At 49.6% G+C, this 13565-nt stretch overlaps 1 protein-coding gene across 1 annotated transcript in view; it reads left to right on the forward strand.

The window, feature by feature from the left end:
• The window catches only part of CHSY1 (chondroitin sulfate synthase 1), a 66671-nt gene extending 53324 nt beyond the window's left edge, over positions 1 to 13347 (forward strand). The window contains exon 3 of the mRNA XM_083849740.1: positions 9874 to 13347. Within this exon, the coding sequence (XP_083705866.1) occupies positions 9874 to 11466 (1593 nt within the window). The 3' untranslated portion in view covers positions 11467 to 13347. The remainder of the gene's footprint in view (positions 1 to 9873) is intronic.
• Positions 13348 to 13565: the final 218 nt, after the last annotated feature.

The following is a 13565-nucleotide window of genomic DNA, read 5'->3' on the forward strand; positions in this document are numbered from 1 at the left end:
GCTGGGAGCGACCTGCCGTTCAGATGATAGAGGGGTATCTCAGAAGGGCACTGAGGCGACGGCAGCAGAAAGTAGTCCTGTGTGTCCCGCTGAAAGCCCCATTGAAGGGCTCTGGCTCCCTCGTGGACGTGCCGTCGTGGGACAGCAGCAGAACACAGTCCCCAGCCATGCACCCTGCCCGATGGCCCGGCTGCCTCTGAACCGCTGCGATTTATAACGCCCCGAGGAAACGTGTGCCCCTCTCAATGCTGCTTTAAGCTGTCAGGCCGTAAATTGTCTTGGTTCGGGAGCTACTTCAAAGCAGCCCTGCCTTCCTGCAGCAAGGAGAAGTCTTTTTGGCAGACCCAGCACAAGTCATTTGCTATTCATGAGTCAAATCCCTGAAACGTCCTCGATCAACAACTAAAAATGGGTCAGAAGAAGACAAGGCATCGCTGTCTGGCGAACGAAGCCGCTCACCCCACCAGCCTTCTCCATCTGTTGGCAAAAGCCGCTTCTGCTTCCCCAGCGATGGCTTTTCCCCCCTCCCCGCCTTTCCCCGAAGCGGTGGGACTTGGCCCCGCGGTCAGACCCTCTCCGATCCCCTTGTCTCCCTGCTGCTCCCGTTGCTCTGTCTCCTACACGAGGGACAAATGGCGATGGGGTAAGAGGAAGTCACAGGTGAGGATGTTAAATTCCTCAAAGCTGAGCGGTTTCCAGATCCAGGGGGGCTGCAGCCCTCAAGGTGGAGGGAAGAGGAGGCAAACACCGTCTGGGTGCTGTTGGGGACGTGCGGGCTGCAGGCTGGCTGCTAGAGGGACAAGGGACCGAGCAGCGATGGCTGCAGGGACCGGGCACAAATTTTGGAGCTGGGTCCACTCTCCCGAAACTGCCGCTGCAGCAGCTCGGTCACAGGCAGCAGAACGAGCCGTCCTGCAGCTCAGAAGCAGAGGAGCAAAGAAAAACCCAAGAAGGGACCAAAAAACCCTGCATATGTGCCTGGCTGGTGGTCGAAGGAGAGCTTGGTGTGCTGTAGGACTAGGAAATCCTTCCCAAAGCTTGGAAAAATATGAGGCAGGTTTTTTTTTTTTTTTTTCCATTTCTAGTAGTGCCTAATGCAGTAGCTTTCAGCATAACCACGTTTTTGTCAGTATCCACATCTGTTTTAATCCAGGGCGTGACAAAAGCAGCAGCAGCAGCATCTCCTTTCCCTCCAGGGCAGGTTACAACAGGCGAAGGTGAAGCCCGGCAGCTCGGAGGTGAGCCCGCGGCGTGGCCAGACCGTGTGTAATGCCAGAGGCACTCGGCTACGGCGCTGTGCTGCTTGTCACTTCTCCAAGCCGTGCCAGACAGCCAGCTCGCAGAAAACCTCAGCCCATATACAGCCAGCCAGCAGCGCTCTGCGAAATCTTTAACCATATTTGAACTAACGGGCGGACTTGGATACCGCAAGGGGGAAATGCCAGTCTGCCTGACAGCTCGTTTTCGTAACGAGAAACTTCTTCCACCGACGGGAGGACAATAAAAGCTGTGGCTGCATAGAAAGATGAGGCCTTCCTTATAGTTCAGAGCGTATAGGAAACAGCAGAGGAACGGGCTGGTCCCAAGCCTGTGCACGTGCAGCCCTGCTTTTCACCCCTTTCACCGCTTTTCACCCCTTTTCGGGGTGGAGACCCTGCGATTCCCAGCAAAAGGAGGCTGGAGTCTCTGTTAGTGATAGATACTTTCTCCTGAAGCATGGTTTATTTGAAATATACTGTTCCTTGTGCACAGAGAAGCAAGCAATAAATGTAGGTGACCTTTGTAGTTAGAGCTCTTACTGCATAATTTATGGGGCTTTTGACGTACAGGGCACAAAAGTCAAATTCTTGAGAGATCAGCAGCCCTCCAAGTGGGCAGGCTTCCTCTGCTGATCCCCTGGATGACCAAGGAGCCATATTTTTTTATAACCGAACTATCACGTAGTGCACTTACATGCATTGTGTGTGTTTTAGATAGCAGAAGGCTTGGAGGCAGAGCCCTCCTTTTGGCAGTTTACCTCAGCTTTGGCAGTGCCACGTTAATTTAGCCAGTGCACGCCTGTTTGCAGCGATGAGACAAAGGGCAGAGTTTGCTTCTCAGCTCAGCACACAACAGCGGGCAGGCTTAAAGGCCTGTGTGGTAATGATACGAGCACAAAAAAAAGAACCCACTTTCGCAATCATGGCATCCGACTGTGGAAATTCTGTCTCCGGCAGCGGCGTTGCCGCACTCTGCTCTTTACCATCGCGCCCTCTGAAGCGCCGTTACTCCCGGGCCAGGCCCCAGCTGTAAGATCCTCACGGGCTGACTGAAACATGTGGGCTTCTCCACATAAAACAAGAGCTTGTGGCTTCGTTTCCCTCCCCTGCTCTGAGCAATCACTAAACAATTCTCCTGGCAGCAAAGCCTGCACGCGTTTCACATGCACGCCTCAGAACAATGCCGCGCAGCTTCGGCGACCCCTGGAAATCGTCACCCCGTGCCGCTCCCCCCGCGAAACGAGCTGGGGATCCAGCCCAGTCCCTTTCTGATGCCCTTTGAGCCAGCTCCAGAAATGGTGGATCTGGCAGAAAAGCAAAACTGAACACGAAGAGCCCACCCGAGCTCGCGGGCTGTGGCAAGAGGCCGGCTGAAATCACCGGTGTGGGCCGCGGGTGCTAAAACCCTTCGGGGTGCCGGGGCTGTGTAAGGAGCCACGCAGCTCGTTCTCCCCATCCACCAACGGGAAGAAAAAGGCCGTGTTCTTTTAAATCACATTTAATTGAGGAAGGATGGAGGAGCGAGCTCCCACTCGGCTGCTGGCTGCCTGCAGGGGCGTCCCGCTGGCCGCGGCCCTGTCAGGAAGCCCGGGCGGCTCTGTGCTGCCGGCTGCTCCCGCTCAGAGCCCGCCAGCAGGGGGGTCGTGGGCCTCGCTGCGGGGCTGGAGTGGAATTATTCACTGGCCCTGGTGCTTTGCAATGAGCCCTGATCGACGCTGGTATGGAAGGGGATAAGGTTTGGAAAGCAGCCCCCCGAATAACAACCCTACAGCAAGCGGCATCGCAGCGCCCGTGAGGATATGTGGCAGCTGTGGGGAGGGCTTGCTAGCAGAGACATCAGTAACCTAATAAATTCCCAGTTTTCTGTCATTTTTCATTAGCCGAGGCTGCTGGCAGAGGAGTGGTGTTGCCATCGGTTGTCAGGAAAGGATTTCCAAATGCAGTTGTGAAAGATGCTCCAGCACGTTGGGACGGCTCCTGGCAGGGCGCGGTGCAAGGCTGCAGCTCTGACATGCAGGCACAGCAGTTGGCTCTGTCCTGGTGATTTTATTCAGCATTCCCCTCTTGCCTCTCTCCAAAAGATGTATTCCTGCCACGAGTCTTTACAAGGGGTCAGAAAAAGCAAGTGTGGGCTGTTGCTGTAGGAAAAGGCAACCGTACCCCTGCTCATCTCACACAGTGCTGCCTAGGCTGGAAGCACCAGAAGTCTTAAAAATGGATTCTTTTTTTTTTAAATATCCCACCACCTGCTTTCTACATCCAGAGAAGAACTGCAGCAGCAGCTATGGTGAGGCCAAATCTTTCCCTAATAAAACTCCCTGTGATCTCCTGTGACAGCCCGGACCTGTAACCGTGACATTACTGCCACGTCCCCTGGGCACCGTGTACCTGCCCAGGGCTGGGGGCACCCAAAAAGGCACACATTAACACAGAAAATATTGTGGGTGATGTGTGCAAAGCAGGCAGGGATTGATCCTGCAGTGGTTTTCACTGAATCTGATGTTAGGAGACCCTGGGACCTTTTCGGATGTGCTCTCCAGCATCGCCCCAGCATTATTCCTGCTGCTGAGATGATGCCAGGCTCCGCAGGCTGCAGCTGAGGCTTCTCCAAGCAGGGGGTTTCTGTCCCCCCCCGCACACAGCAGCTCGGGGTGGCCTCGCCAAGTGCCTCAGGACCAAAGCGGCTCGTCGTCCAGCGTGGCTCGTAACTCTTACAAAATCCCTGGATGTGGAAAGCAGCTCCCAAACGGGAATCTTTGAATTCCACGAACAGAAGTATTTCTAAATGATTACATTACTGCCTCTTGAAAACACATGGTGGAAAATCACACAGCGGTCCAGAAGAGGTCTTCTCTTCTGCAGTCTCTGCTCAGAGGAGACCGCATCCTTTTACAGCATCCAAGGAAACATTTGCCAGGGTGTCAGAAGCTTTCTGCTCATCATCTCCAAGAAAAGGCCCCGCAAGGGTCATGTGCAGCTCCTCCGAAATCCTAACACTCCGCATGAGAAAGAGCAGATACAGGCTCCCAAGGCTGCGCCTATTTCTTTCACGGGCCTGTTGAAAGTCCTAATGAAAACCAAGTTTCTCTTGTGCTCTGCCTGTACCGCCGAGTCGAAAAGCGAGGAGTTGACAACAAGGAAAAGAAATCCCGAGACGCAGTTTTTTTTTTTTTTGGTGGGGAAGTAATTTGGCGTCATCCCCGCGTCTGGCCTTTAAATGAACACATCAGCAGCGACTCACTGTGTTCCTGCTTCCCTTCGGGTCTGGGTCGGAGGCAGCCCCTCTCTGCTGGAGAGGCAGAGCCGAATCATTTGCCCCGTGGGTCAAAGCCATGTGCTTTTCACCAGGACCGGTCATTTGGGAATTATGCTCGAAACGAATTGTGAGCACACTTTCTCAAGCAATAGCCACGATAATTAGTCATTAGCACCTATCATGTTTTGCTTCTTTAATAGCTGGAGGATAGAACATTTGTTAATACTTAGTGGTGTTTTCTTGGGGTTTGTTTCTGTTAAATCAGAACCTTTCGGAAGCAGAGCCCGCAGCTGCAGGCAGCTCTCCTAAGGTCTGCAGTTGCATCTCCGTATCCCAGAATGGCACAGTCAGTTTTTCTTGGTTTCTTCTGGGGTACAAAAGGCTTCCAGGTTAAATTCTGGTTTATTCTTTAAAAACAAAGCTCATATCTGTGTGTCAGATACACCCGTGGGGAAGGACATTTCACAAAATGAGCGAGGTCTTCTCTTGAGGGTTGCCTGTGGCTGCTCTCGTCTTTCTTCTCTCCGTCAGGTTGGGTCTGGTTCATCTCGTCCCCCTTATCCACAGGAGGACAGCTTGCTTACCAGTTAAGAGGACCAGGCGCCTTTATCCTTATTCAGATAAGGAGGATGAAGCTCTCCATTTATTGCAGGGCCAGAAGGGGGGAGGTTCTCCTCCGCTTGGCCTCAGCAGTTGGCTCCCACGTGGCACAGATTGCTCCCATCTGCAGGTCTTGGGTAACGAGAGCGTCGAGGTGAAGTGCATGGTGCCAGCTTTGAAGGCAGATTCATTTTTGTAGGTTTTCTCCTTTCTGTTGCCGAGTTAGGCCTACTTTAAAGGCCTACTTGGTTTGAGAAGCTCTAAGTGAATAGGTGATTTTAAAGCTTTTTGCTTGCTTAAGCGAGATAGCATTTAAGGGCGGTTGTTTAATTAAACAGCTACTCGGTATTGTTAACAAAAGATTAAACTCAGCAGTGACGCTCCTAACTCACAGATGCCTTGGGAATTCAATGACCTTGAGTTTGCTGTGCATGAGTCTTGCCTTGGACACTTGGCTTCCTTTCCCGAACGCTTTGCAGAGGGGAGCGAGGCTCCGCGAGGCTCCGGGGTGAAGCAGGCGCCTTTCACCCGGAGCCACGTAAGAAGGGATTGTGCTGACCGAGTGCATTTCTTGCTCAGAGCATGCCCTCAGGTCACGGCGGATCGCATCTGGGGCTGCCTCTGCTCCTCTGGCAGCCAGCTGGGGCAGTTTGGGGTGCCGGCCGCTCGGGATGTTTGGCTGAGATTCTTAGTTTAGGAGACGGAGCAACGGGAAGCGGAGGTGCGTGATGGCACTGGCATGAGAAGTGACTCGGCCGAGGGATCGGCTGGGAAGGAAGCCTCGTGTCCCAGCCGAGCGGCGTCTCCTGCATCCCTTCCTGCATTTTGGCATTTGGGGGGGGTTACGGGGCCGAAGGAGTGGCCAAGTTGGCTGGAAACGAGCATTCACCCGTTCCTTCCCCGTGTTTCCCCCCACCTTAAGAACTGCCCAGGAGCGTCTCCAGTCACACAGTGGCTGGCTGTGGGACTGCACATCGGGATTTAAAGCAGAAAGGTTGCCAGGATAAGAACCTCGTGGATGCAGATCTGTGTTCGGAGAGGCTGAGGAAGCAGGGGGCTGGCGACCTGCTGTGGCTAATTGCCCCAAAGCGGCAAGGCCTGATGATGAGCACAGCCACGGCAGCGACCCCGCGGGGGAGCAGCCCCCTGCCAGCCGCCCACGAGCATCTCCTCCCAGCTAGGTGACACGAGCCAGGTTTTTTGGGGTTTTAATTAGTTTGGCTTTGTATTTAAAGCACATCTTGGGCATTTCGAAGGCTGCCGTACGACATGTCTTGTCCGCGAGTGCTTTTCATGAGACTTGTGGGGCTGTGTTTTCCGGGCTGTGGCAGTACAATCTGGAGCTGTGAGAGAAAGCCCTCGGGGGCTAATCCGTGGCTGGAGGCCAGGTTCTGCATAAACCGGTCTTATTTTTTAAGTCCATTTTCTCCGGTACACTTTTTTTGGCCTGCAAAAGACTTCTTCATTTAAAACGAAGAACATAACACTCTCTCTTTCAGTTGGTCTTCTGGCCGGGAGCCAGGAGTGCCCACAACAGCTGTACCACAGTTTAAACCTTCAGTCTCTAATGGTTTGGGGAACATTAGGGTTTTTAAGGCTTCAACAGGTCTAGAGTAAATAGTGATCAATAAAGAGTAGCTCTTCTTTGTATCCTTACGCTCTCGGTGCTCTGCACTAGAATAAAGCATGCTTAGAATATAATCACTGCAAAATTAATATCCGTGAAAGGTTCTTTTTTTTTTTTTTTTTAAGGGAATCACAGAGAAACCTGTTTCCCTGAAAGAAGAGTTTGCAAGAGTTCAGCGAGCAAGAGCCGGGTCAGAGCCATGTGAAAGCTGGCACGCAATGCCCCGAGACATGTGCCCTTGTGTCGCAGCCCGCGGGGAGCGCGTGGACCGGCTGCTCCGGGGCAGGGACAGCAGCTTGCAGGGCTCCCTGTCTCTTCCACCTTCTGCCGCCCACCCATCTCTATTCGTAGGGTTGTGTAAATGTCCGGTCGCTGCCGTGCTTCCCACGAGCTGCACTCAGTGTGGGCCGGAGCGCTTGGCTCCTTGCAGGTGTCACCTCCTGGGCTGGAGCAAGGTGGCCGCGGCGGAGCAGATGTCTCTGGTCCCAGTCGCTCTGGGTTGGAGCACTGGGAAAATCTCGCAGAGATTCGTTTTATCATCAGCTCGGGTTTCCAGCTTTCGGAAGAGGCAAGAAGTGCTACTGAGCATTCAGAAGTTAACCTGCCTGGCTAAGGGGTTGTTCCTGCGTGGCAAGCCACATCTTGGAAATACTCCTGCTGATTTTCTTTTGCTAGGGGTTCCAATCTGTACTTCCACTGGGAAGTTTCATAACATTTTCCTACCCATCAGTATCCCATTAAAGCTTTGTTGTGTAATCTAAAAGCCTTTCTGCTTTCATGGTTTCCTCTTGTAGCTAATTCGGAATGCCCTAGATGGCAGTTCTGGAATAAATGCACTCAGGCTGCATGGTCTTGATTTTGGTTTCGTATAAATTGAAAACAAGATCTGAAATTAAACCCTATTGTTCGTTTCCCTTTAAATAATAGTTGCCTAATTATGAGTTTTAAGAATATTTATCTAATGCTACAATACTCTGGAAAGCTTGTGCCTATGGTTCTAGTTAAAATGTCGATGAGATCTCCAGCCTGTTACCATGCACATTTTATTTGTAGTGCTAAATATATATATCACTATGAATATATATTTATATATATGTTGTGTTGCAGAGGGTAGATCAGTGGAGTCAGTACAAATATACGTGGGGGTATTGCAGTTTTTGTGGCTTTCTCTTGCTATCTGAGCGCTCCGTTATAACAAGTTGTGCTTCCTGACTGCAAGTCTGTGTGAGCTGAGGTCTCCGAGAGCCCTTAGCCCAAGCAGCAAGGGTCGAAGTGGATGAAAAATAAAGTGTTATTAGCAGAGGAAGCAGCACGGGGACACCAGTGAGGAACGGGGTGCAGGTGAGTGGCAGAAGAGGCTGCTCGGGAAAGCCCGGCGAGGCTCCCTGCAGCTGGGCACCTCTGTGCTGCACGCAGGAGCACACAGCCAGCCTCTGCCTGTGGCACTCTTAAATCCTGCACTCTTCTTAAATCCTGGGCGGCTCATCTGTGCCGTGCCAAGAGCCCATAGGCAGGAGCTTCTCCCTTGGCCTCGTCGTGGTATGATATTAATAAGAGGCAGCCTCTGGCCCAAATTACAGACAGCAGGAGTCCCTTGGGGGAGAGCGGGCAAGAAGGTGAATGGGGGCAGGAGTGGAGATGGGGAGGGTGAAGAGAGATGGAAAAATGTGCTGGCTTTCTCAGCCCAGCTGAAATTCACCCCTTCCTTCGAAATTAATGACATTTGTTCAGATTAAAACCCAAGCATACGCAGGTTGCTCCTGCGTTGTCCGCAGTGATCCGCCGAGGTTCAGGTCGAGGTATGTGCGCATCTGGGTCGTTGGGACAGCGGCGATCAAACCCAGGTGTCAGCTTATCCCGGGGATTCGATGTCTGTCCACAATAATGGGAAAAATGCGATTGAAGGCCTAATGAAGGGGCCTTTCTGTGCGCGTGCTTTTCCTGTTAGTGCTCTGTTCAACGGTCGTCATACGTGGGTCTTTGTTATATTTGTCTTTGGGATTTTAGCCCTGCTAATTTTTATAGCCCTTGTGTACGTACTGTATTATTACCTATGGCAAATTCTGCTGGCGTAACGCACACTGGGTCCTCTGCTAAACAAAGCCGCAGTGTCCGCTCCTCCGGCAGGTCGATGGCATTTGTGTTTCGATGCAGAATCAACCTGTGATCTTTTAAAATGTCCGTTGTCTAGGCTGGTGTGCAGCATTGACCTTGAGGGTTAGATTTTTCTCCATCTCCTCCTTTTTCTTTCAGCCTGTTTCGCACGTTATCATCCTGGTTTGCATACACCTTCAATTGTGTCTGCCCGAGCCACTGGAAGCTGTAAGGCTGGTCTGCCTGCTCCTCTTACATCGTGGCTGTCCGCAAGGCTTCTGGATCTAATCTTAGCTCGCTATCTTGTTGTTCTGAGAAAGCAATTTCCATTTTAAAGATGCTTTTATTCTATCACACATACACGTCCTGTGCTGTCTGCCTTCTGGAGCTGCTGCCGGAATCTCAGGTGCATTGTGCTTTCCACTGACATTTTAAATGACAGGGGAACTGCAGCTTGTTCTTCCTTCCTGCATGGCAGTGCAGGACTTCGGCTGGCATACTCAGCACCTCAACCCAAACGTCCATCAAGTTGGATTTTTTTGCGCCTTTATTCTGTAGCTCTAATGCCTGAACAGCATTTGGGTGTAATGGAAAAGCTGTCATCATCCTTGCTTACTATATATTCGGTATCCTTTTTGTTGTTTTATTATCATTATTAAAGCCCAAGGGAGCGAAGGAATAGTAAGGGTTTTGTAGTGAACGCTTTGTGTTTTTATTTCCTGGCGATTGCTGTTAGGAAGAAATGAGCTTAGGATCTTCTTACTGCTCCGTTGTTTGGCTGACGCTGGTGTCTCCAGAGTGGGCTGTAGTAATCCCAGATCCACGGTAGATGTTTCTTTCACCAGTTTACAATGAATAATCCTCTTAATTTCCTCGACTAGCAGCTGGTATTGCTACAACCTGTGCCTAAAACCAAGAAGGGCTTATTCAGAAAGCTTTCTGGCCGCGCGAGCATTTTCTCCCCGTGGGGGCTGCGTGGGCTGACGTTCCCAAGTCCGGCGCTGCAGGGCCGCTAACTTCTCCTTCCTCTCTTCTAGATGCAGCAGCTGTTTTACGAAAATTACGAGCAGAACAAAAAGGGCTATATCAGAGACCTGAGGAACAGCAAAATCCACAGGGCTATCACGCTGCACCCCAACAAGAACCCCCCGTACCAGTACCGACTTCACAGCTACATGCTGAGCCGCAAGATAGCGGAGCTGCGCCACCGCACCGTGCAGCTGCACCGAGAGATCGTCCTGATGAGCAAGTACAGCAATACAGAAGTCCACAAAGACGACCTGCAGCTGGGGATGCCGCCCTCCTTCATGCGGTTCCAGCCCCGCCACCGGGAGGAAATCTTGGAGTGGGAGTTCCTTACGGGCAAGTATTTGTACTCGGGTGCCGACGGGCAGCCCCCTCGCAGAGGAATGGACTCTTCGCAGCGGGAAGCGCTGGACGACATCGTTATGCAGGTCATGGAAATGATCAACGCGAACGCCAAGACCCGGGGGAGGATCATAGATTTCAAGGAAATCCAGTATGGCTATCGCAGGGTGAATCCCATGTACGGGGCAGAGTACGTGCTGGACTTGTTGCTCCTGTACAAAAAGCACAAGGGGAAGAAGATGACCGTCCCCGTCAGGAGGCACGCGTACCTGCAGCAGACCTTCAGCAAGATCCAGTTCATGGAGCACGAAGAGATGGACGCCAAAGAGCTGGCCAGCAAAATTAACCAGGATTCCGGATCCTTGTCCTTCCTCTCCAACTCGCTGAAGATGTTTGTTCCGTTCCAGCTCAGCAGATCCAAAGTGGAGAGGAAGGAGCTCAAAGACCAGAAGATCAACATCCTGATTCCCCTCTCCGGACGTTTTGACATGTTCGCGAGGTTCATGGGGAATTTTGAGAAGACGTGCCTCATTCCAAACCAGAACGTCAAGCTGGTCGTCCTGCTCTTCAATTCCAACTCCAACCCCGACAAAGCAAAACAAATCGACCTGATGAGAGATTACCGCTCCAAATACCCCAAGGCCGACATGCAGGTTTTACCGGTGTCTGGGGAGTTCTCGAGGGCACTGGCTCTGGAAGTCGGATCCTCTCAGTTCCAGAACGAGTCTTTACTTTTCTTCTGTGATGTTGACTTAGTGTTTACCACAGAATTCCTCCAGAGGTGTCGAGCCAACACAGTTTTGGGTCAGCAAGTATACTTTCCCATCATTTTTAGCCAGTACGATCCAAAGATTGTTTATAGTGGAAAGGTTCCTAGTGACAATCATTTTGCCTTCACCCAGAAAACAGGTTTCTGGAGGAACTATGGCTTTGGTATAACCTGTATTTACAAAGGTGACCTTCTTCGAGCCGGCGGCTTTGATGTCTCCATCCAGGGCTGGGGCCTTGAAGACGTAGACCTATTTAACAAAGTCATTCAAGCTGGCTTAAAAACTTTCCGAAGCCAAGAAATTGGAGTAGTCCATGTGCATCACCCTGTTTTTTGTGACCCCAACCTTGATCCAAAACAATATAAAATGTGCTTGGGGTCCAAAGCTTCGACGTATGGGTCCACGCAGCAGCTGGCTGAAATATGGTTTGAAAAAAATGACCCGAGTTTTGGGAAAAGCAGCAATACTAATGGCTCGGTGAGGACAGCCTAATGTCCAGCTATGCTGGAAAAGACTGTTTTTTTTAATTATCTAATTTATTTTTGGGAAAATGTTTTTTGATAATTCACTTTTAAAAGACCACACAGGATATATTTTAGAAATCATCGTTGTTTTCTTACAAAGTGCTCATTTTGAGAAGAACAAGGCCGTTGGTTTTTTTGTTGTCGTTGTTGTTGTGTTTTTGTTTTTGAACAAAACTGTGATCAATATTTGCCTTCAGACAAACAAACAAAAAATGTTTAAGAATTATCTGACCGATCTGCGGAAGCCTGACTTGAATTAGAATTTCCTTATGAACAAAACATTGTTTCCTACCTTTTCCATTGCTGTCTTCGTTGCTAGGATTCTGTAAATTGGGACCTGAGCATTCAAGCAGAGTGACAAAACGCTGTATCTAAAAATTGTTGTGACTGCTACAGTGCACAGATTCTGCTTTTTTTTTGTTAAGGATAGCCATTATTTTTAAAATTGTGTTGGAACAAAACGAATCAGTGTGGCGATGGTAGGGGTGTTCGTTGCAGGAGTTTTTACAAATGGCTGATTATTTCAGTTAAAAATACACTTCCACTTGTTATGGCCAGGCAACTTGAAGGGAGGGGAGAAAGTAAGCACAACCTGCGATCAGATGAGTCCTAGTAGAAATTTTTGTCTTTTATACTCGGTCCGTGCATGGATCCAATGTTGGAAGAATCCGTGGTGGATTCTGTATATTATCCTCAACCGCTGTCCTGTCTGGAGCTGAGGCCGTGTGATAGAGAAAGGCTGAAGCGTAAATGAATGAAATAAATCAAATGAGAATCTCTCGCAGAAAAGCGACAGTACACACCGAAAAATTAGAGCTCCCTAACGAGGACTTTGAAAAAACTTCCGTACAAAGTGTACTGCACCTGATTGCATCGATTTTGTTCGGTTACGTAATGTTAATGGGAACAATTATTACATTTGATTACTAGTTTTGTTTTGTTTGGTTTTGTTTTCTGTATCTGATAGACCTTTAATTTATTTAATATCCATTGTTTTAGGTTCTTGACCTTTCCTTGAATATCTGTTAGTCATTTTAATATTTTATATATATATATATGTGTGTGTAAATATATATATATATATTAGGAATGTATTGCATCTTCTCACTGATAAGGTAGTGTGCATCATATTTGCAGCAAATGATCTCCAAAGATTACTTTCTAAAATATTTTTTCATGGATCTTTTTTTTTTCCCAAATTTCTTTAACATTTTTGGAATGACTTACGAAAGCTTAGGAATTTTTTTGGTATTCTAAGAGGAATCGGGGATGGGGAGGCTGAATACAAGGAAAGTGTGATCCCTGTGAATAAACACCTAGCAAGGTTAGAGAAAATATACAAAATAAAGTGCCTTAAAGCCAGAAAGGGAACCCTTTATACTGAGACTTAAGCAGTGAATGGACGTTGTCGTTGAAGCAGATGATCTGTCGGGACCTACCTACCTGTAAATATCTTGCTCAGCAGAAACAAAAAATAAAAACCAGCGAACAATATATTTTTCTATCGTATCCTCCAGCACCATTTTGTCTCGTTGCTCTCAGTTCCACTTTGCCTACTCTTTGGGAAGTGGAGAATGGCGAAAGAAAGGAGAAAAAACCGATGCTTAGGTTGTTGCCACGTCTGAGGGGATCTTATGGAGTAATTGCTATTCCAGTAGAAAAAAAATAACCATTGTTTACACATGTATGGAATATGAACTGCAACTAGCGTAGAGTCGATGTCTTATAATGTTCATCGTTTTTTGGTGACAGTCCCAAGGATGTAGGTACTTGGATGGATTCAGTGCATGGAATTTTTTTTTTTTTAAGACTTGCTTCTAAGATGCAATAAAGATTTTTTTATTTGCAATCGGAGCTCCTCATGTCGTCTGCCGCCGTCCGTGCCCGTGACGCAGCGTGGGCGCAGCTGTGAAGGTGAATTGGCCCGGGGAGGTAAAGCCTGGCAAACCCCAGCCCCTCTCTTCCAAAGGGTTTTGACCTCTCTGCTGTGTTTCGACCTGGAAGGAGCCTCGTGCCACCTCGCCGAGCTGGGGGAGAGGGAGAGCAGCCTTCGGGGCAGGTCCCCGG

The sequence above is a fragment of the Anser anser genome (genome assembly GCF_964211835.1).
Source record: "Anser anser genome assembly, chromosome: 10".
NCBI classification, from domain to species: domain Eukaryota; kingdom Metazoa; phylum Chordata; class Aves; order Anseriformes; family Anatidae; genus Anser; species Anser anser.